General features: G+C 37.6%; 2 protein-coding genes across 2 annotated transcripts; one reads left to right on the forward strand and one right to left on the reverse strand.

Moving 5' to 3' along the window:
- Window positions 1-250: 250 nt before the first annotated feature.
- On the reverse strand, window positions 251-5,575 carry si:ch211-63p21.2 (FH1/FH2 domain-containing protein 1). Its single transcript, XM_055156450.1, has 9 exons — window positions 5,417-5,575; window positions 4,631-4,771; window positions 4,240-4,422; window positions 3,546-3,662; window positions 2,885-3,046; window positions 2,234-2,481; window positions 906-1,185; window positions 538-646; window positions 251-453 (listed from the first exon to the last, which is right to left on the reverse strand). Exons 2-9 carry the CDS (start codon window positions 4,664-4,666, stop codon window positions 425-427), a joined length of 1,164 nt encoding a protein of 387 aa, XP_055012425.1. The 5' UTR covers window positions 4,667-4,771; window positions 5,417-5,575; the 3' UTR covers window positions 251-424.
- A 3,630-nt stretch (window positions 5,576-9,205) lies between these two features.
- si:ch211-63p21.1 (uncharacterized) lies at window positions 9,206-19,268 on the forward strand. The gene is made up of 7 exons (XM_055156452.1): window positions 9,206-9,407; window positions 11,003-11,118; window positions 13,186-13,305; window positions 14,814-14,888; window positions 16,819-16,889; window positions 17,750-17,915; window positions 18,463-19,268. Exons 2-7 carry the CDS (start codon window positions 11,032-11,034, stop codon window positions 18,646-18,648), a joined length of 705 nt encoding a protein of 234 aa, XP_055012427.1. The 5' UTR covers window positions 9,206-9,407; window positions 11,003-11,031; the 3' UTR covers window positions 18,649-19,268.
- Window positions 19,269-24,332: the final 5,064 nt, after the last annotated feature.

Consider the following 24,332-nt stretch of genomic DNA (forward strand, 5'->3'; position numbering starts at 1 on the left):
CTCGTCTGTTCATCTGTAAAGCACCAAACACTGATGTTAGAGAAAGAGCATACATCATCATTAGATTTATTGTGACTGCTGGTGTCAAAAGTCTGCAAAAACATTTATGACTGTGAGTTATAAAAAACATTGATGTGTTCTTTGAAAATATTATAAAAGTGAAACCACAAAATGTTTCAAGCAATACTCAACCAACATTATTAGTAAACAGTAAAATGTATGCTTAAATAAAGAAATGAGCATGTGTAGTTAAATGTTTATTGCAAAAGAAAATGTAATTCTGAAGACAAATAATATTAAAATTTGCATTTGATTTCTTCATGTTGAATTTGTGCATTGTAATTTATACTAAAATAATAAAAAATGAAATGAAATAAACATTTATGTGTAATAAATATAACATAACAGTCAGTCAGTGTTTTTTTCACCACTTGAATTTTCCTGAGAATGGACCTACAAAGTGAATAAAGTTTGTTTTAGTCTCATTAAAATAAAATACAGAATCCATTATAGAACTCATAGTCCAGATTTCCTCACCTTGTCCATCATTTTTCCGGCGTCTGTTTCGGGGCAGAGTCACGTCCAGACGGTACAAAGATTCTGCAGTTTTTAGGATCTCCTCCAGTTTACACTGCTCCTCACAGTCCTGCAGAGAAACAGAAAAGTCAACTATAGATTGAGCTATTCCCTTTTTCAGATGATTTCACAGCCTTATATCAGTCCAAAGGTGGAGTATTAGACTTTATTCTTATGAGTAAATGTAGTTTATAGTAAAGGCAGCACAATTTGTTACAATTATGTTATCGGTTTCCTCTCTTCAAACTGCCCTGACTGAGGCTGTAAGAGGTATGCAACTGGGTTTGAAGTTTAAATATTGTTTTCTAATCATATGAAATTTAGTTTACCTGTGTGTTTGATAGAAATCGGTTCCTCCTCTCCCTCTTTGCACTGCTGTTCCGTGAGCTGATTTCTTCCCTCCCCTCTCTCCCTCTCTCTTTCTCCCCCTCTCTTTCCCTCTGTCTCTCCCTCTCTCTCTCCCTCTCCTTCTCTCTCTGCTGGAGGATGGTCTGACGTGTGGCTCTGTACTCCAGTGAGAAGTCACTGATAGTTTTGCAGAAATCCTCTGCTCTCGTGTCCCGGACCATAGATCGAGAGTAGCCCAAAAACAACAGGAACGAGTGAAACCTGCAGACACACACACAGAGGAGAGACATGCACACTCAGAGACTCCACTGTTAATCTAAACCACTAAAATATTTTACTGTAATTTTTGTCAGTGCCATATTTTTGCTGAAACTCCATAAAAGCAAGATAAAAGTGATGGGAAAAAAATGGTATCACCCCCGTGTTTACATTTGTCCTAGATAAAAAGAACAATGACGCCAAAGGAGAAGCTGCAGTTTAAAAAAGCAGTGTGACAATGTGAAATAAAGAAAGAAACAAAATAAATATATACACTACAATAAAAAAGAGGATGGCAAAACATGTGAACTTAACTGAACAATTTACTTCAAAATTATGTCAAAATCTTATGGAATTTTTGTCTTGACCCGTATAGAAACAACCCTTTCCACCTCTTGATGACCCTGTGCTTTGAAGGTCTCAAATTTTAATTTCAATGACACCACAATGTGACGTTTCGGGCCAAGCCATTCTTCAGACATGAAAGATTAAGTACCACACATGTTATAAATAAACCCAGGTTTGATCACTTGACCTACCATGTGACTACAGTATATATCCAGGATGCCTCTCTTTTTATTTATGCATACATGGGCGTTAAACAAATAAAACAACCTAGTCGAAGTGGTGATGTGAACTCCACTCCTTTAAAAAGAAAGGCATTCTAGATATTCACTCTGGGGACTCTTGCTCAAAAAGGTCTCAATGAAGATTTTGACCTAAGTGTTTTTGTAACTTAAAATGTTGACATAATCATCACTCCTGTCTGTGGCTGTATGTGTGCCAGTGCTGATGTAAATATCATGGTCTTGTGATAGAAATTCAGATTGTGGAAAGATTTCTCTCAATCTGTCTTTGTGTAAATTAATGTGATTTTGACCTGAGACCAGACCGCCACAGGAAAATATTGATTATGATTGATTAAATTAAAATAGTGATTAGTTTATCTTTTAGAAACACATTTGGTCTTGTAACTAAAACTCACCCTGGAATTCCTGCATGTTTATGGTCAATTTAACACTCAAACACATGACCTTAAACCTACAGTTACCTGTTGATGACCCTGCGGTGCACAGCTCTCAGAACCTTCAGCCTCTCCTCACACTCTTTAAGAAACTTGGGCAGTCTTCGTCGCATCGCTCCATCTGTGGAATGCTCTTCATGGCTCCTCCTCCTCTCTCCTCTCCCCTCTTTCCTCCTCTTCTCATCGGCCTTGTCCAGCACCTTCAGCTGCTCCCATGAGGCTTTGCACAGAGCCTCCAGCTGAGTGAGGTTGGACTGGACCAGCGAGTAATCACACTTTAGAATGAGAAAGTAGAAACTATCTTTTATTTGAATTCATTTTACATCAGCAAATATATATATATATATATATATATATATATATATATATATATATATATATATATATATATATATATATATATATATATATATATATATATATATCTACTTGTCTATGGATGTTCTTATTTTGCCCGTAAAGTTCCACAGTATGGTATTAAAATAGAAAGAAAGGTTTAATGGCAAGTTTGATGGAGGATTCAAAACTTGAAAAAGCGGTAAAATCTTGAAAATTTAAAAAACTAAGTGTATCCTTTACCAGAAAAGTTACACAATGCCCCTTTAAATGAAAACTTCTAAACATGTATTAATCTTGACATGATACAGTACAAGACATGAACAAGGGCAAAGTACTGACCTTTCCTGCTCTGGTTACTGAGGTGATGTCAGAGAAGAAGTCCGAGGATTGTGGGTAAATCTGGGTGAGGAGGGAGCAGACGTGATGGAGGAGCGGCTGTCGGGAGTGAGTGTCTCTGACCTGAGACAGTTTCCCCAAGTAACTCAGTTCAAAGCCTCGTGCCTGGAGGAAGAGACAGGACCAGAATCTGAACTAGTGTCAACTTGTCTTTAAAGGTCCTATACTATACTAAATGGATTCTTTTAATATACAAATAAATAAATAGCAACAAAAAATATACTTACCCCAACTTGCAAAAAACTGTGTCTTGAGTATCTTCTCATTTTAAGAATCAGTTTATTAGAGTGAAGTGGCGCCATCTTGTGGCAAAGAAGGTGCATAAACTAAAACTATAATTTGGTACAATGGACCTTACACTAGTCCCCATGTTCTGCTCCCTGTTTTGTTGTGCCATTGTATTTATATTTTGCAGCTAATGTTGTCACCATTCTCTGGGGGTCTGATGCTAACCGTAGGCACTGCTCTGTCTGAAGTTCTGTTTGTTAAACTTAAATCTGAGTTTTATTTTAATACAATTTGACCATAAAGGACTGATTTAGAAAGTATAACAGGTGAGCAAACAAACTGCAAATATTATCTTCTATTCAAACCGCACACTCACTTTGCATCCGTTGAGGAAATTCCCGATGGCCAAGACAGTGGCCAGGCATCTGAAGGTGGCGCTGCCCGACAGCTGCTCCATGGCCAGTTTCAGGTGAAAAAGAGGCTCTGCGATTTCCTGTTTACATAAAATAAATGATATACATGTTTGCTTGTTTCAGTGGCTAAACAAATAGATAAAAGAGTGGTGAATAAAAAGTACAAAAATATTTGAGGAAACTTGTTAATCAAGCAAGAGTAGTAATGTAATGAGTAATGTGTACAGAAGTTTCACAATGTCAGTTTCAAAATGCTTTAAAACATAACAAATGCTTGTTAATAATGACTTTTTAATTTCCTTTTAAACTCGATGTGTATCTCTATGTGAGTGATGTACCTCATCATCTCATACATAAATAATAGCAAATAAATCAATCATCAATCAAACACAAAATTGCATTTGATGTGTCAGTGCAAGTTTCAAATAATTTGATATTGTCAAGATACAGCTTTGTCACTTGTAGTATAAACAAAACTGTTGTGTTTAAGTGTGAAGTGAGTTAGTAGGAGCACCATTTGAAAACTACTGCAATTTAAAAGATCGCAAAATAAATGTACTTGAGTAAATTGAGTAAGAACACGCCACACATCTGGTTGGACAACTCGAGAAATTGGGTACATCATCTTTATGTTACTTTAGTTGTGTTGGGATTTACTCTCTCCATGGAGTCGTAGTCGAGAGCAAAGGCCCAGAGCTGGAGCCTGGTGTTGAGGTGAGGCAGCTCCCCCAGGGTGAGGAGGCACTGCTCAGCCGGAGCCAAGGGGCACAGGGGGGTCCGGGCCTGGGCCTCTTTTATCAGACACATCTCCTCCTCTGTGGGCACAATGCTCTGGAGACGCTGGGACAGGAGTGAAGGTTACCAAGCTGAAGCATCAGTTCCACCACAAAAATAATTGTGTGTCCAGACATTTGAATAGGACGTGTTATTTAAAATCAACTTTTATGATCATGAACCACATTATAGTAGTGTTCCCTCATCAGTGGGTGAAGTGTCTTGCCCAATGACACGAAGACATTGTGCATCCCTTCATATTAAGCTCTGTTACCTGTAAGTCCTCGCGGTCCAGTACGCTGTTGTCCATGCTGTAGATGGCGGGCGGCAGGAGGCGAGGAGGGGGCAGACTGCTCAGAGCGATGGTCACGATGTTTGAACGTTTCACCCCCAGAACGCACACGCACGGCTGCTTCTGAGGACACAAAAACACTGTGTTTAAACAAATACAACTGTGCAAGCAGCACTGGGACCTTGTTGCTGATAGTGATCGTAACGCAGACTGGCAGCCTTGCTTCTGTCACTCTGCCCCAGGGCAGCTGTGGCTGCAATAATAGCAAACCATCACCAAGTGTGGCGTGAATGAATAATATAATGTAAAGCACTTTGGGCATTTTGAAAGGTGCTAACATACATTCAGTGCATCATTTTTATAATAATGTGGGTGTATGATGCTAACTGGAGGCACTGCTCTGTCTGAAGTCCTGAAGTGTCTGAAGTTACTCAAGTTAGATTTTAATCTGCACTTTGTTTAACACAGTCGTTAACTTAACTCATTATAGGCACCTAAACAGAACCATGAACACCTGTATAGATGACAGTTAGTCTGATTTCTTGCTTTGTTTTTGTTGCTTATTCATCAAACAAAACAAAAAACAATTATCTTTTCTTTCTGCATCTCACTCTGATTCCATCACAATAGATCCAAGCTTATAACCTGGCTATCTTAAACAACTGCAGTCTATGTTTACCGTGAGATGTGTTGTCGCTAAAAAAAGAGGAAACTGTAAACATGTTCATTGTTTTCAATCATCTGATGGACAGATTCTGATTATCTGACCTTCTGTGCACAAGTGACACTGAAGCTGGCCCCGCCCCTTTTGCTCTCAAACAGATACTCCAGTCTGTTGGTGTCCACCTGCACCGGCTCTAGTCCCGCCCATATGGTCTCCGCCCCAAAGCGTGTGAGTCTGGGCAGGGCGGGGAGGACTCTGCAGCGCCCTCCAGTGTAACTTTAGGGTGTTTCCCTTATCCAAGGATGGGACAGGGACGGGAGGGGGCAGAGGAGGAGGAGGTGGTGGAGGAGTGGGAAGTGAGAGCCCTCTGGAAGTATCGCACTGCAAAAATAAATTATGAGTTAGAATGACATGCATTGGGAAATTGTTTATTGTTAAGACATCTGCAAGTTAGAAAGTTGCAGTTATCAAATTGCAAAATACAACTTAATATAATGTTGTGTTTTGTTTCATACAAATGTTTAGTTCTTCTCTGTTTCACCTTGTGATGTCTTGTCATAATACAGGAAGTTCTCCACTGTGTTTATTAACTCCATACCATTTAACTAGCATAATTTGTAAACATTTCAGCTCTTAAATTGACAATCTCTACACAACAGAAAAAAGTAGCCGTTAACTTGAAGACGGTGGAACAGAGCATTTTGAGCTTTGGAGATATAAACAGACTAATAATAAATAGTTACTCAAATGTGTGAATGACACAAAACTACATGTATGTTTGTGAGGAGGTAACACCATTCTAACATGACATAAAGCACACAAGAGCCAGTTTTGTGTAATATAGGAGTTTTAACTGTTTTGATAGTAGACTGACCGGTGGGCAGCTCTCCTCTTCGGTGCTGTCCTCTTCATCCCACAGGTCGGTGAAGTCCAGAGCGTTCAGACGGAGATGCACAGACGGACGGAGGAAGTCCACAGTCTGCTCAAAATCCCAGCTTAAGTTCAAGTCTCTGGTTTGGTCTGATTCCTTCATTGTCTTAAAGTATACTCTGTACTTCAAAATGCAACCTATGATTTTCAGGGTCTGATGGAAGACACAACAACAAATATTTTGTTAAAAAAAAATCTAAAAATGTCCAAAAATGTCCTTGTCTCTTGGTTCAGCTTTGAAATAGTTTTCTTGATCAATTTCCTTTGTCCTATCAAGTCATCTTTGGAACACAACAATTGCCTTGAATCATCACCATCTGTTTTCAAATTTCACTTGCAATTTTTAATATCTTGCTTTTAAAAATGTCCAAAATTTACCTTAATTTCAATATGCAGTTTTGAGATTACAATAAAAAGCTTCTTAGTCAAGCTATTTCCAAACAAAAGGGAACCTTAATTTAATATTTTGAGCAGTAATATTCTCTCACAAAATTGGGTAACACCCAAACCAAAAATTATTCTTGAAGTGTTTTTCTTTGTTGATGCTTGGTTGATTTTAGATTTTTTTTCTTTTTTCTTTTGGTCAAGTAAAGTCATAACTTACATACATATCTTTCTAAATCTTCACCTTGTTCTCAAATTTTACCTATCAATTTTCATTTTCTTCTTTAAAATTCTCTCCAGCTTGGCATTCATTAAGTTTAATCCTTGGTATGCAGTAAAAATTTGCACAAAAATCTCAGATCTTCCTTCTTCGCTGCTGTCATCTCAGAAATGTTCCATGGAATCTCTTCTCCGTTTCTTTGGCAACCACAAAAATGCCGAGATCACACGTTCAAACTATTTATTTTCTTTGCACTGCCACTACCAAACCTGTAATTGTCCTGCATTCAAATCTACTGTCCTTTTCTAGGCCAAAAATAGTTGTTGCAGCCTTCTTCGTCTTCTGATTGTAGAACACTGCACAGTTGAGACATTTGTTGATTTGTCCATTTGTTAATCTTGGTCGCGCCCTTTCCTTCATTACATTACCTTATCAAAGTAGCATCTCTTGTTTGTATTGGGGCTTGGGTTTACAGTGCTGTATCTGTCTGAAAATCTGAAACTTCCTCTATTTTGAACACATTAAACATAATTATTTCAAACATCTTGCCTATTTTTTTGTGGAGTTTAGCTATAATTTTACTTTCTGGTTGGACATGGGCAGCAACGGTTACCAAGCAAGCTGGAAATTGCACGACAGTTATAATTCAACCAATAAATAAAATAACAACGCTTTTATTTATTTTGCTAAATCAGAGTGTGTAGAGTTCAGGAATTTTGGATAGAATTTCCGTGTTGATTCCTTTGCTGTATTTTTGTACTTTTCTTATTTCTTTTCCCCCACAAACTGCCACATAACTGATGTAAAACTGTGATAAATATTTACCACAAGTACTATCCCACTTAACTTTAAATAATAAGTAATAATTAGAAAGACCTGAATACCTGCCTTATAAATTTTAATCAGCTGAGAGCAAACACATAAATAAGTTCATTTCGAATCTCACTAAAAAGACCAAAACACAGCCAGAGCCTCCAGCGCTGTTCAAAGTTTCCTGGTCATGGGTTATTTAGCGTGTGGACGTGCTGCAGTGGTCAGTGCAGTCTCTCTCTCTCTCCTCCTCCTCTCTGGCCCCTCCGTAATGACTCTTATCAGGCACAGGCAGCAACACAAGTCCCCAAGGATGCTTCAAAAGAGATGAGTTTGAAATTATTATTGCTAAACATTCTTTGTTTGTGTGTCTCTGGTTAAAAAAAAATAATAAAAAAATAAAAAATGCATACAGTGTTGAGAGCTGCTTCAGTATAATGTGAATTTTGTATTTTGTGTGAGCAGGTATTCATCACATTGGGGACTAAAATCTGTACACATTCATTTTGTATTATGGAGCAAAATTCAGATCCCCATGAAGCAAATCCTTTATTACTATAGTTTAGATCCGGGTTAAAATAAGTTCACTGTGGTTACAGGGGCAGTCACCACCCCCACCCCCAGTCCTCACTGGTTTTCGGTCGGGGGGGAGACCCAGGAGGGGGTCTTGCCCAGGGTGCCCATCTGTGTAGGATCGGCACTGTATGATTATTGGGGTCAGCCTCCAGAAAATGAATGGAAGATTATGTAATGTCTGTCAGCTTCTCCTGGAGGCGGCCTGAAAAGAGTCTTAAAAGAGAGTCCATAAGAGTTAAAGTAGTTCACAGACATGTCTCTTTATTGGCTCCAGTAGGTACAGGTCTCAGTTAATTTACATGATTTCCCCCCCCAAAAAAAAAAAAAAAAATTGACTGAGGGTATAACTGTTTTTTGCAGGAAATTCACAGTAATGTTGACCCAGACAGTGTTATCATAGATTGGCATATGTTACAGAGATCAGACACTCCCCGTTTATGTCTCATATACATCACAAAGTCCATCATAACACGTGCCAACCTCATTGACACTTTAAAATTCAGACATTGACTTCTCTTTATGACACATGTCAAAGGACATTACACAGCTTCCATATTGCATGGTGAATTAACATGAATGAAACATTAAAAACACAGAGAATAATTCTCACATGTCCAAAAAAAAAAAAAAAAAGCTGTTACATAATAAAACAATAACATTTTAAAGATGATGTCGATAAAAATTGCGTACATGCCAATATATGCTAAATGATAGTAAAAGATAGTTTAATGTCATACTGTGGAAATTTGATAACATCTTTGTGGAGATAATGTATACTGTGGGTGGTATACTGTAGTGCACCTTTATGTTTACAGTTATTGTGCTGCAAATCTGGGTGTCTGGTGTAATGACTCGTGTATTTTCAAGCACAGTTTTGATATTATTTGAAAAGTTATACTCCTTTATTTTGACACTCTCAAACGGAAGTCTCTCTTTCATTCTTCAATTCCGTGGACGCGCGTCTGGTCCGGCCGCGCGCTCCCGCCTCCTCTCTGTCTCTGCTCGTGCCCGCGCAGTCTCTGGTCGCGCTCGTTCACGTCTCGCCGCCGCGGATCCGCTGCTGCTACGATGCCCCACATCCACCACCATCACAACAATGTCCATCAGTGCGAAAAACGTCACCTTTACGACGCTTTTTACACGCATTTTACACGTTCGGACGGGATGCGTTTGAGGTACGTTGTTTCGGTTTCTATTCCCCGACCATCCTGCAAAATCGTTACACTTTTTTATCGGTGAAAATATGAATCAGCAGCACCGTCATTCATGCTCATCCTCTCGTAATGTCACAAGTTCCGTCGGATGCCCTGGGCTTACGTAACGTGGCGAGTGGTGCGGACGTAATGATGTTTTAGACCCAGGTTTTGTTAATATATACGACTTCGCTACACGGATTATTGTGGTGATACGTCTGGGATTCGTCTGTGCATAAAGAAGAGACGTATAATATAAAAATTCGCGTTAAAATAAAACACCTTTATCACGTAAAGTGGACTGGACAAGACAAGTTCAAAGCCTCGTGATTGGTGAAGAAAAAACTGATATTATGGAAAACAAATTGAACCAAATTGGGATACTTTCAGACATGTCCTGGTTTGGTCCTGGTTTGAGTCCAGTTTAGTTCTAATGTAGACTTGGTTTGGTCCTGGTTTAGTTTCATATATTGATTTATATTGATTAATTTGGGAGGCTATACATTTCCTTTGCTGTATAATGCAATTCAGACATGATTGCTATCCTTGTACAGTGTCTGTCTAGAAATTATATGTTGGCTAAATTAAAGGTACACTGTGTAACTTTTCCGGTAGGGGGACTGGTTGGTGTGTTTATTGCTCAGGCCTATTAAATACCTTGAGAAACATGTATTCTTACCGTGAGCATACTTGCCTCACAGATCTGACCTGTCACTTGGTCTGGTGGTGTTATCTGCTTGTCTCCATGAAAATATATACTTTTAATGTAATACTGTGGAACCTTAATGCAAAGTAATACCATCTCCATGGAGACAAGCAGGTGCTGCACCCTCAATAGTGCACCTTTAATGTAATAAGATTGAAAAGGCCATACATTTTGAGCACATTTTCTTGTGTGTGTTTACTAAAATGTGAGGCTTTATTTTATTCATACCTAATGTGCCTATATATTGTAATATATTATAATAATTTATGACATTTGTCTCTATTGCCTTGCCCTTATTAAATATCAAATATCAGGCATTAAGATTTCAATAATAAAAATTTATACAATCAAAATATCAGATTCAAATAGGGTTGGGTATCATTCAGAAGTTGCCGATACGATACATACCTTGATACATAGGCCACGATATGATACAAACAGTATGTCGATACAGTGAGCTTACGATTCAATGCTATTCAGTATGATATATTTCAAATCAATTCAATACAGTTCAGTAAAAAAAAAAGGCTAAATCATGGCTGTAATACTAAAAGTCTTTGTTAAACCACTTCTTGTGTAAAGTTCACATGAAACACAAACATTTTAATCATCAAAACAGTGGAAATGTCAAATGTGTCGCATAAACAAGTTTCCTTCCACTAAACAAGCAACAAAACTGTAGCTCTGTTATTTAGTAAAATATACTAAAAAATACTCTTGGAGATATATCAACACAGGAGCCCACAATATTGATACTGTATCATCACATTAAACGATATGATATATATTGTCTATGATGAGAACACTAAAAAAGCACGAAGAGCAGCCTGGAGAACAGCCTTACCTGATCTGTGCCTTGTGTTTGTTACAGGTGTGTGAGTGCGTGAGAGGTCGGGGGTCATGGAGAGGTCAGGGGTCATGCTGAGGCGGGAATCGGACTCACGTGGTTTATTTTCTTCTGGAGACACGTCAGACAATGACTATGAGGTGAGGTGTTGCTATGACTATTTATAATAGAAATTTAAGGTTATTGCAATAACTTTTAAGTAGATAATTATATTGAAACATCATGCAACATTAGTTTACTGCAGATTTCATCAAGTAATCTGATTTGATGATATCGTTTGAAGGTTCTATATTACACAAAATTGACTCGTGTGAGCTTTAAGATATGTTAGAATGTTGTTACTTTCTCAAAAACATACCTGGAATTGTGTTTTGGTTCATTCACACATGTTTGAGTCCTAATAATGGAAATTCCAGGTCTGAAATTATCCAAATGTGATGAGGAAACATCATAATATAGTTCAGAAAATAGCGTAATAATATACCCTTTAAACCCTTATTTTGTTCTTGTAACTCACTGGTTTAAAATCTAAATTTGTGACAATCTTATGCCCCGATAATCTTGTGTTTACCAATGCAAAATATTTGGACAAATAGTGTTAGGTTACTCCACACATGCAACATTTGAACTTTGAACATATTTCCACTATTAAAACATGAATAAGCCAACCAGAATCACACTTTTTGACAAAACTTTACAAAGATGAGTGGATCTGAAGCAGAGGGTGTGATTGACAGGTGATGTAACCAGTCAGAGAGGTTACCTGTATATATTTTCAAAAGGAGACGTGTTCTAAATGAGCAGCAGTGGTTGGATCGTCTTAAGTTAGGACAGTGGTTTTTCACGCTCTGTGGTCCGGTTCCAGACCCTTCTGGACTCAAACAGAATGTAGAAGGGACTGGCTGATCAGGCAGGTGTATAAATGTATGTGTGCAAATGGGTGAGTGGTTCCTTCATGTAAAGTGCATTGAGTGCCTTGAAGATGGAAAAACACTGTATAAAAATGTGACCATGATCATTTCTCACAATAAATACCACTTCATTATTACACACAGTTACTGCATATTGCAGGTTGAAGACATAGGTACAATGCAACACGATTTCTCCTCCAAGGCTGTGCCTGCTGCAGGAGTGACTAACACAGTGTGAATGGACAGTGAAATCAGTCATCATGATTATTGCCTATTGTTTATCTTTGTCCCTGAGCCTTTATGTAATCATCTTCATCTTAAATATACCTGAACTATATGAGTCATACTGTATAGTTCAATATCTACGCAAACACCTCACCTTGGAAAAGCACAACCTATAGAATCCAGTGACAATGTGATCTCATGGTGGAAGTAATGCATCATCATCAGTGTCAAATGGAGGAGAAGCAAAAATAGAATATACAATAGAGAACATTAGAGCTAGAACGTTAGAGCTACATTAAAAGGCCCATATTACTCTATTTTCTGATCGTTGTAATGTTTCCTCATCACAAACATACCCAGAGTTGTGTTTTGTTTCATTCACACAAGTGTAACGCACAAACTGCTTATTTCTTGAGTTCCTCTCTCAAACAGAAAACACTCTGTTCCACCTTGTGATGTCACATGGTAAAACAGGAAGCGCTCCGTTATGTTTTTAAACTGCACACACCTTCAATAGAAACATTTGGATAATTTCTGCCCTGGGATTGACAATGTCTACTGAACAAAATGTAAAAAAAAAAAGAAATAAAATCTACAGCTTCATGACATCACAAGGTGGAACAGAGGATTTTGAGCTTTGTGATAGAAAACTCAAAATACAACAGGTATGTTTTGGAAAAGGAAAGTACAGTATAACATAAGATCAGAGTTTTGTTTAATATAGGACCTTGGTTATAATAAAAACATGGAAATGATCTAAAGTTACATTATGGAGCTTTACTGGAGGGGGATCTGCCACCTGCTAGTTTTCACAGAGATTTTAGCTTTAGCTGTACTGGTGAACATCCCAGCCAAAGCAACAGTATCTCCATGGAGACGAGGAGGGGTGAACTTTACGTGAAAAAAATGTGGTTCCAGATCTAAGACAAATAATTATATGATTTGTTTGTGGATTTAAACTGAAAAACCAAAGAATTCCTCCACTATAGTTATTACAATTAATGAGATGTTGGAAAATTGTAAGAAAGTTTTTGCGTCGACCTTAATGTGAGTTGTGTGTGGTTGTTTCAGATGGGTGCTGGCTGTGGAGGGGTGGAGGGGGCCTGTCTGTGTGACCCCAGCCCCTGTACACTGTATTCAGAGGCCCACACCCCCACACCACAGAGGCCCTGGAGAAATGCTGCAGGAGAGGTTTGTTCAAGTCCTGGTTTAGTCCTGGTTTAGTCTTGGTTTAGTCCTGTACTCAGAGGCCCACAACGCCACACCACCTAGGCCTTGAATACAGTAAATACTACAGGAGAGGTTTGTTCAAGTTCTGGTTAAGTCCTGACTTAGTCCTGGCTCAGTCCTGGTTTAGTCCTGGCTTAGTCCTGGCTTAGTCCTGGCTTAGTCCTGGTTTAGCCCTGGTTTAGTCCTGGCTCAGTCCTGTTTTAGTCCTGCATTCAGAGACCCAGTCCCCTACACCTTAGAGGCCCTGGAGAAAAGGCCCTTGAAAAATACTGCAGGAGAGGTTTGTTCAAGTCCTGGTTTTGTCCGGTTGTAGTCCTGACTTAGTCCTGGTTTAGTCCTGATTTAGTCCTGGCTCAGTCCTGGTTTAGTCCTGGTTTAGTCCTGTATTCAGAGGCCCTGGAGAAATGCTGCAGGAAAGGTTTGTCCGGTTGTAGTCCTGACTTAGTCCTGGTCTAGTCCTGGTTTAGTCCTGGCTTAGTCCTGGCTTAGTCCTGGTTTAGTCCTGGCTTAGTCCTTGTTTAGTCCTGGTTTAGTCCTGGCTTAGTCCTGTTTTAGTCCTGTATTCAGAGACCCACGCCCCCACACCTTAGAGGCCCTGGAGAAAAGGCCCTTGAAAAATACTGCAGGAGAGGTTTGTTCAAGTCCTGGTTTAGTCCGGTTGTAGTCCTGACTTAGTCCTGGTTTAGTCCTGTATTAGTCCTGGTTTAGTCCTGTATTCAGAGGCCCACAACACCACAACATCTAGGCTTTGAATAAATACTACAGGAGAGGTTTGTTCAAGTTCTGGTTAAGTCCTGGCTCAGTTCTGGTTTAGTCCTGTATTCAGAGGCCCTGGAGAAATGCTGCAGGAGAGGTTTGTTCAAGTCCTGGTTTAGTCCTGGTTTTGTCCTGGCTCAGTCCTGTTTTAGTCCTGTATTCAGACACCCACGTCCCCACACCTTAGAGGCCCTGGAGAAAATACCCTTGAAAAATACTGTTATAATATTGTTCAAGTCCTGGTTTAGTCCTGTTGTAGTCCTGGGTTAGTACTGGTTTAGTTCTGGTTTAGTCCTGGCTTAGTTCTGGTTTTATCCTGGTTGTCCCAGCTCAAAATCTCATGGTTCAAAGTTCAGTATGGAGGCCGAGTGGCTGGCAGCACTCTCACCTCACAGCAAGACAGTTCATTGTTCATCTCCTGTGTGGAGTTTGCATGTTCTCCCTGTGTGTGTGTGTGTGTGTGTGTGTGGGTTTCCTTTGGGCAGTCTTTCAACCCAAAACATGCAGCATAGGTCAAATCCTCCAACTATGGGTCAAATGCAGAGAACTGTACCCTAAGTAAAAAGTCCATACAAAGTCTTACATGTGTATTTATGGTATTTTTCTGTGGTTGGTAAAAAAAAAAAAAATCCTATAATCCACATATAATCAAAGTTCAATATTTAGTGTTGGAGTTTGTTCTGGAGTAAAAGTTGTATTTTTTGCTTTTTCAGGAGACATTTCTTTGCGAACACTGTGGAAAAAACAGAAAAATTATGACGAGGTACTCGGAGGGATACGGCACAGAGGTACTGTGAAATAATGCAGCTCAATAGGAAATTTTCATTCATGTTATCATCTTTTTAGACAAACTAAATCTAAAGCTTGAAGAATGACCAAAACCTTTACTCAAGTAAGAAAACTAAGACAGTGCACAATATACCCTACCAGCAGGCCCACTGACAGATATTTGGGGCAAGAAGCCTCATATGAGCCCCGCTCTAATGTTAATTAATTAATAGGCAGAGATTCCAATTCCAAATCCAAATTCAACTAACTCTTTTGTTCCACTTCAACTCCCCTGCTACCAGTCAAAAGTTTGGGCTTTTTGTTTCTTTTTTCTTAATACTTTCTGCATTTGATATACATAAAGAAAATACCAAATATATGAAGTAACATATATGGAATTATTTAGTAAAGAAAAAAAGTTAAATAACTCTAAATACATTTTAGAATAAATAATGTAGTTGGGTTATTTAACTTTTTTCATTGCTACATAATCCCATTCATCTTACTTAACATATTTGATGTCTTCTGTATGTATATCAAATATAGAAAGTAGTAAACATATAGAAAAAAACATCAAATGACTCCAGTCTTTTGACTGTCAGTGTATTGCTCAAGCAGGAGTAAGTATGGTATTGGAAACTTCCAAAAGTACTAATTTAAAAGTTAGTTAAAAGTGCATTGTGCAACTTTTCTGGTGAAGTCAAATACTTTTCTCCATGGAGATGTTATTGCTTTATCTGGAATGTTTAAACCTTTCTTCATGGAGACCAAACCATTCTTAAGACTTCCACAGACGTCCTTTTTAAAATGTTGTACTGTCCCTTTAAGCCCGCTCTCCAGCCCCATAACACACAGGCCTATTACATTGCCTGTGGTCTATTTGTGGATTAGCAGGGCACCTTAATATGAGACCTCTATTAAATGATCCAAGCATTTCTTAAAGTGTACTTGACAGGTTAGACTACTCACTTCAATAAAACATAAGTTGATATAATTATATTTAACATTTAACATCGTTTTTTTTATCTGTTTGGTGAAGTTTATAATTTTACTTGATTACATATGCAGAGGTAACCTTGCAACCAAAATGTTAACAAGGGTCAAAGCTCTTAAACTGCCTTCACTGCACATAAAGTGTCCCTGTGTTTTTGATGGACTTTAGGTAGAGTTTTTTGTTGTTGTTGTTGTTGTTGTTGTAGAACACACCTCTATTTCCTGTATTTTTCTGAGACTTAACTACTAAAACTATGTAAAGTATGACAATGATTTACCACAGGCATTGTCCCACCAAACCAAGTAATAATTAGTAAAAACATGAAAACCTGTCATCTGCACTTTAAACAGATGATAGCCAAAAACAAATGAATATAAAACCACATTTGAGTCATTTGTGTGCTTATTGTGTATTATTAGAAGGTGAAGCATGTGTGGTTAGATTAGAAGGAACATTCAAATACAGACATATTGTGACTGTTTCTGACACATGGTGCTACAGAACAGCTAATGATGATTCACAGGGGACTATTTTGGATAAATAGAACATCACCTTCTGAGTAATCATGTTAATAACTATTATACTGCGATATTACGATGATTAATACAATTACTAGGGATGAAATGAGATCATTTCCAACAGATGAAATACATGACTGAAAGGTTTGACAGGAAGAAGAAAAGATGAGATTTTGATAATATTATAATGATTAAATTGTTCGATTTGGTTTAGATTAGGCCTCACAATTCTATTATTTATTTTATTTTATATTTTATATTTTTGTTGTCATCTGATTTTTAGAACTACGGCTTCTCCAACTTAACCCTTTTTTGTCTAATACAAATATAAACAGTTAATTTTACAGTGCTTTCTTGTTTTACTTACTACACTTGAATTTAAACGACCTTCACTAGAACATTGTTTAGAACGTTTTTTTTGTGTAAATTTTTTTGCAGGAGGAGTGTGGCTTGTCAGATCCTCAGGGCGACAGTGATGCAGACGCTGATATAGAGGACACAGACAGCAGGCAAGTCTAAGGTCCCATCCACACTAGTATGTATTCGAGTTGTTTTCGTTGTGGATGCAGTGTTCGTAGGAGATCTAGTTGCGTCCTTATTGAACCACGTCACTGTGACTTGTGTCTTCCTGATTCACTGGGTTTGTGACACTGGTCATGTGATGCTATTGCGGAAAACAGTTTAAACAAACCACAGACAAACGGGAAACAGCGTAGCTAAAACTACTTGCACAGAACAGACTCACCAATAGCAGAACACCCCTCTGTCACAGAAAGCACACATATATTCCACTTTTAGTCTGACATAAGCTGAAAGTGTCAGGACACCAGGAGCGAACAGTTTTTTGAGCGCTTAGTTTATGCAAATTAGCCATGCGGTTTTAAGTTTTGTTTCTGTAGAACGTAAATAAATATGCACAAAGTTGTGCGGATAGGGCAGGTTTGCAGACACAGAAACAACGTGTCTGGATGCAAATCGTTTCCGATACAGTGATGCATTGATTCGTTTCAGTGTAAACGTAACCTAAAGCTTATTACAAAAAATTTACTCTTGTGAATTAATCCATGTTATAATGTTGTTACTTCATCAAAAACATACCCAGAGTTGAGGTTTGTTTCACTCACACATGTTTGAGTAATCCTGGTTATTAGTCTGTCTAAATCTTCAAAGCTCAAAATGCTCTGTTCCACCTTGTGATGTCATGTAGTGGTGGATATCAAGTTAACAGCTACATTTTATCTTTAGTTCAGTAGAGATTGGTAAATCCATGGCTGAAATCGTCCAACCTGTAATACTCTCTTTAAATACACAGCTGTCATACACACATTGGTTGAGTATGCTTCTTGAGGCTGTGTTCTGATTGGTGCAGACTGCAGGAGCCCGGGTCTCTGCAGCGAATCAGCTCTCGACGTCGGAAGCGTCCAAGAATCGCGCGTCAGGACACGACCGAGAGCGAAGACGACGGTGGCCATAGCAACCGCACGCACCGCTGGAACCTACGCCTAAGCCCCGCCCACAGCCGACCCATCCTGGAGGTGAGTGACTCTGACTTTACTGAGTAAATGTGGAAAAACAGAACTAGTTCACTTTAAACCGTTTGCAAAGGTCCAAAGTTATTCCACAATTACCTTATGAATTCAGAACATCCTAATTAGTCACTGTGATGAGTTTAAAAACAACTTTACAACTCTCCAGAGCAGAGTTTTGCATTGATGGTAAAGCTAACACACACTTCCTGATACTTTGCATCTGATATCGTCAACATTCCTTGGGGGTGTGAAGTTAACTGAGGGCACTGCTCTGTCTGAAACTCTGTCACTCAAATTAGACTTAGAATCAGATTTTTGTTTTCACACAGTCTACCAGAAAAAGCTGACTTAGCTGGAACTACTTTTTTTTTTTTTTACCTTTTTTGTTTGTTTGCAAATGTGTGCTTTTTGTCACCATGGTAACTTCTAAACATTCTGCCAAACAAATACATGCAGAACACCCCCACTGCGATATCAATCTTCCTACTAATTAGATATGGGCAGCACACAGCAGAGTGAAGAATGCATTTCACTTTCGTCTTGTGTTTTCCAGGAGAGTATCTCACAGGTGCGTCCCCTGATCATCTGTCGTCCGGGCGCAGACAGAGACGCCGTGATGGAGTCCAGACGATCCAAGCGGTCACTTCCTCCTCCTCTTCTTCTCCTGCTGCTCCTCCCACTCTCCCTCTCCGCTATCATAATCATGTCTTACCTTCTACCCTGGACAAGCGCTAGATGAACAGTTTAGTTTTTTCCTTTTTTCAGTTCAAATGATTTGGGTGATTTATATACAAAAAAAGCTGTGTTGATCGGGTTCTCATGCATACTGGAAAAGCCAAACCTACATTGGAGTTAACCAGGCCTTGGAATGGTCAAAATGTTAACTAATAACAGATTTTTTTGTGTGTCTTTTTTCCTAAATTTGTAGAGCCAATTCATAATTTCTTATTTTGTCTTTGGAGACTGTTAAATGTTTATCTATTTATACTGGCCCTTTAAAGGTACACCATGTAACTTTTCTGGTTGGCAGCAGACATGTTGTTGCCTTATCAGGAATGTATAACTTATTTACTTCTGTGGAGACAACATCACCAGGCTAAATTACAAGCCAGATGTGTTGAAAAGTGATGCCATTCACAGTTTTTTCTATTTATTTGATACGTTTTAATGCTGTGCAACATTCCGGCAAAACAATTACAGCTGCACAGAGACAAGCAAGTGACGGGGACCCTACTAGAAAAGTTAAATTGTGGACCTTTATTGGCTTAAACCTTTAACCTCCACTGGCTTACATAAGACATAATACTGTATGTTGTTTTTCTGGTATATTAATGTATTAAATGTATGTACTAATAGAAAGAGACTGCAAAATTAATACAGGGCTGTGGGTGGAGATAGGGGGTAGGTGAAAACAGGAATTTTCTAAGCACTCAATCTTAAAATGCAGGACAATTCAGGATTACCCAAACATACTTGAATCAATGAAATACAAGATAATAATGAGGAAAAGGTTAAACACTCATATAAGTTAATTTAACATAATACATTTCAATAAAGCTAACTTAGAGGTGTGTATATCAAACAATAATGAAAAATTAGGACTGTTGCCATAACGATTAAAACAAAACATGATATCTATGGAACAGGAAAAAAAAGCTCCCAAAAGTTGCATATAACAGGAAGCTGAAATCCATGAATAGTTTGTCTGAAGAGCAAGTAATAATCTGGGGCTAATCTGCATGTATTTTCCATATTTTGCAGTGTGCGTGGGAACTCTTTCTGAGGCCATTATAAGTGCTCAGTGATGTTCTTATGAAACCTGCTTCTCAGACTGTCTCTCACCCCCACAGCTGTATAAATAGACTGTTCTCTTCGTGCTATAGTTCTGATGGTGGGATTCAGGACAGGTAAATTTACACTGCAAAAAATACATGTTTAGATTAGCTAAAATGGTTTGAATTCAGGATTTTAATCTTAATTTAAGCAGCTATAATTGATTTACTTGAGTGGCCTTGATTACTTCTTATGACCTACTTTTATTTCAAATGTCACGCAAAATTACTTTGTAACCAGTAAGAAATGCCATGAAGTTAAAGGTGAACTATGTAACTTTTCTAATAGTTATTACTCATCTTCCTCCATGCTGTTATTGCTTTAAACTTGTCTATTATTTTTGCATGGTGTCACATTTGTATCTCTGTTAAGATAGAGAATTTAAATTCCATAATGTGAAAAATGTAAAGCAATAACATCCTCATGGAGAAAAGCCTCCATCAGACAAAGCTACTTAGTGCACCTTTAATATTCTATCCTAGGTAATATTCATGGGTTTGAGACAAGCAGCCCCTTCCTGATGCCTGAGCTCGAAACCGATGAATAAACAAGTAAAGCTAATCACGTCCAAACAACTGGAATCAAGAAATAATATCTCTGAATTCAAGTCATTTTAACAAAGGCTAAACATTTTTTGCAGTGTGTACAGTAAATACATTCTCAGATGGAAACTAAACCAAGATGCTGTTCGATCTATGCAATTTATGTGTGTTTATATGTTTATAAAGTCAGAGATGACTGGTAGTAGTTGTAGTAGTTGTACTAGTAGTAGTAGTAGTGGTACTTTTTGAAGAACTCGCTTTACAAAGTTGTAGTACCACACTATATGTTTATTTCTTATTACTTTTGAAGGCTTTTTACAAATTGATTTTACTTTATTTTGTGTCCCCAAATCAATATTCATTATTTTTATTTAGCAGTTTGACAGCTTTTTTAAAATCATATGTTTATTAATACTAAAACATAAATTATGTTATGTTTTAGTTATGTCCAGTTACTAAGTTACTCAGTTACTTTAATAGTACTTTCACCTACTGTACTTTTTTACTTTTCCTACTAATATTATTTTGAAAGAACATAGTGTAGTATGCGTCCTGGTGTCGGGGCACTTTATGTTAGCAGGCTCCTATAGTGAGTTTAAATAGAGCATGGCCCAGTTTATAAGCAATAGCAAGGGGAGGGCAGATAGCGCCTTCCTGTGGTCAATGATGTAAATAGCATCTAGTTTTAACAAATGTAGTGAACTTTAGGTCGCTACAGACTGCATTTTTTGTAACTATAATCCCTGGAGTTTAGAGTTCACTTGTTGTAACATGATGGACTTTAGGACTGTACAATATCCAAGAGGCTTACAGGTGCACCGTGTAACTACGTAACTGTAACTTATGGGGTATGAAGATGTGACTGCTGTGCCTGGTATGTTCCATCATAGGGCATTAAACTTATCCACCTTAGATTTGTTTCAATTAGGGCTGCAATTAATGATTCATTTAGTCAACTAGTCAGTGATCGCTCAGTGGACTCATCAAATGATTATTTCTATTGTACATTGAGACTTTTTCCGATTTATTTTTAACAACATAAAAGTTTAAATACAATGATGCAGACTTCTAGAATATTTCCAAATATTTACAAATTACAAATTGGTCTATTATTGCTGGAAATCAGATTTTTTTTTTTTAGACCTTTAATTATATTAGTCAGACTGGCGCCACCTAGTGCCTCCGCTCAATTTTATTTCTCTCCAGCAACTAGATCAGGAATTGGAATTCACTAGACGGTTCGGAAAAACCTTGGAAATGCGAGTTCGAGCACCAGCCAATCACCGAAAAGCCATACATTCTGTGTTGTCAACGATTCCAGAGATCGGGGATTTAAAGCTGGAATAAAGAGAATGTTTGGTGAATTTTATAAAGGGGAAAGACGTTATTGCCCTTCTTCCTACAGGATTTGGAAAAAGATTAATATAGCAGTTAGACCCGTTAATGGTGCATTACATACGTCATGACCAAATAGCAGCGATTGGTTAAATGATAAAAAGTAACCCTCTACCGTCGAGAGAACAAACTCTTAACAGTGCAAGGTTGATGAATCACGCTAAAATTATATATCCAGATAGTTCTAAAACTACTCTTACATTTTGATCTATATACAGTATGTTTGAAGCTTTTATTCCAATATAGATCTTGATTAGTTTTAGTGTCAGTTAGTATAAGAGTATTGATTTTTTGACAACGCAAACAAAAGTATTGGATATTGTTCTATCCCAAAGATTGAATATAGTGTAATTTATTTATGTATTATAATTTTAGTTTAGTTTTCATTAATAATAATAATAATAAAAAATCTCTAAATGCCACAGTACTAGAAAATAATAATATTAATCTTAAAAAAACAACAACAGAGCTTAACCTTTTATACAGATATATTTATGTTCATCTGGGGCTTCCGTGCTCACTACAGCAGTGCTTTCACATAGCAGAGCACGTGGGAATACCAGGACTTCAGCACTTCTCATTCACATTCTCTGCATATGTGCCCCGTCTCTATCCACACCTCTATATATCGCACAGCCCTCATTTACTCTAATGTCATCATGGTCATTGTGGAGGTCAAATAAGCTAAGAACGACAGTGCGATGAGGGACATTATAGACCCTTTAAAAATAACACTTTGCAGATGATAGGGGTGTGATGCTACCTGGAGGCACTGCTCTGTAAAATGTGTTAGACTTTAATCTGAGTTTTATTTTCACACAATCTGAGCAGGGAGCTGACTTAGTTGGAACTACAGGTGAGCTGATATGTGCTGTTAAACAAGTCTCTCACTTAAAATTATAGTTAGAGCTAGCAAGCCTGACCCGGCCAGCCTTTGTAGTTGAAAATCAAACTCCTAAACAGGACTATAAATGCTTTTATTGATCACAGGCTCCTGAAATTTGTTGTTAAAATGCATTTTGGAAGTTTCTTGAGTTTTAAGTACTTAAACCAGTTATTTATGGTTATTTGTGTTAAAATAAGGCTCAGATTAAAGTCTAAGAGCTTCAGACAGAGCAGGGCCTTCAGTTAGCTTCACACCCCCAGGGAATGTTGATGACGTGCAAAGTAGATACTGACTGAATGAATTCACAATGCACTTTTTGGGACTTTTGAATGGTACTGATATGAAAGTAATGGGCTGTTTATATATTTAATTATAGTTAATAATATGTCATACTCAATAGTAAACAATCTATTATCTTTTCTAATAATCATACTTAAAGATGCACTGTGCAACTTTTCTGATCGAAGGTCTTTCACCTACTTGTTTCCATAGAGATGTTAGTGCTTTACCAGGAATGTTTCATAATATTTCATTATACTCCTCTCCATGGAGACGAGCTCACATATATTTTTTATCTTTTGAAAACAAAAACACCAGTAAACAGATGAATGAATGAAAGGTTAAATGCCATACTGTGGAACATTTCAGGCAAAAGAATAACCTGTGGTGGCAAGCAAGTGGCACACCCATCAAACAGAAAAGTAGTGCACCTTTAAGATATTTTCTGTTGTTATTTTTAACAAAATAAATACAAAAACGATAATAATTCTCAGTGTTGAATATAGTTTAAAATAGAATTTCATAGCGATTTTCGTTCCATCATGAAACTATAAGGAACACAAGAGAAGAGTTTTGCAGTTTGCCTTGAAGAGATTTGCGCCTCAAATTCTGACAATCAATTTGTGCACAAAATTGCTGTTTAGAGAAAAATATATTTTATAGCAAAATCATGTTTTTCAATTGCAGTTTGTCATTGGCTTCTGAATCTCAGCACAATGGTGGTTTTAGGTTTTGATGTAATGTTAAAGGCGCTGTACCTGATTTTTAGTCTTACACAGCTTATATTATGTTATTTATCTGATGTAAGTTATAACATTGTTTCCTCATCAAAAACATACCCACAGTTGTGTTTTGTTTCATTTACACATTTTGAGCTTTGGAGATCTAGACAGACAGGATTTATCAAACATGTATAACCCCAGGTATATTTTGAGGAGGTAACAACATTATAACATGACTTAAAGCTCACAATTTTGCATAATATATGACCTTTAAAAACGTACTGCATACGCATTCTGAACATCTAAATTATTCACCATGATGAGTTTATAAGCACTTTTCTCAACTCCAGACCAGACTACAGTTAATGTCATACTCAGTGGACTTATTTTGCTCAAATACATGGGAAAAAAATTGGGTACAGGGCCTTTAAAGAAAGTCTGACAATCAATCCTCTTCATTGGAATTTATATTTTTCCGAATTTATGGAAAAAGCCATTCTGCGGTGTTCCATGTTTGTATATTACGGTGTTAGTTGTTGCTTGTTTTTACCTTGAATGTTGCCTGCATTGTTGTGGACATGTGTTAAGTCTGCGGTGAAATAATCCTCTAGAGGTGACTTGGCAAAGACAGTGGCCATCTTGTGACTGTAGGAAAAGAGAAATTTGAAGGAAATGAAAACAAAAAGATAGATTTGCCCAAATTTTTAATGAAATACAGATACATTGAAAGTACATTTTTTACACTGGTCAGATATTGGATAATGGT

This window comes from Boleophthalmus pectinirostris, unplaced genomic scaffold (genome assembly GCF_026225935.1).
Source record: "Boleophthalmus pectinirostris isolate CB_2022bp ecotype Guang Dong unplaced genomic scaffold, ASM2622593v1 HiC_scaffold_20, whole genome shotgun sequence".
NCBI classification, from domain to species: domain Eukaryota; kingdom Metazoa; phylum Chordata; class Actinopteri; order Gobiiformes; family Gobiidae; genus Boleophthalmus; species Boleophthalmus pectinirostris.

Excerpts from the sequence above, each read along its gene's own strand:
- si:ch211-63p21.1 (XM_055156452.1), top strand. The coding sequence starts at position 11,032 with ATGGAGAGGTCAGGGGTCATGCTGAGGCGGGAATCGGACTCACGTGGT. Across the intron at positions 13,306-14,813 it reads GGAGAAATGCTGCAGGAGAG|GAGACATTTCTTTGCGAACA; the intron begins GTTTGTTCAAGT and ends TTGCTTTTTCAG. Across the intron at positions 17,916-18,462 it reads ACAGCCGACCCATCCTGGAG|GAGAGTATCTCACAGGTGCG; the intron begins GTGAGTGACTCT and ends TGTGTTTTCCAG.
- si:ch211-63p21.2 (XM_055156450.1), bottom strand. The coding sequence starts at position 4,666 with ATGGACAACAGCGTACTGGACCGCGAGGACTTACAG. Across the intron at positions 1,186-2,233 it reads CACCGCAGGGTCATCAACAG|GTTTCACTCGTTCCTGTTGT; the intron begins GTAACTGTAGGT and ends GTGTGTCTGCAG. Across the intron at positions 454-537 it reads CCGGAAAAATGATGGACAAG|GTCCATTCTCAGGAAAATTC; the intron begins GTGAGGAAATCT and ends TTCACTTTGTAG.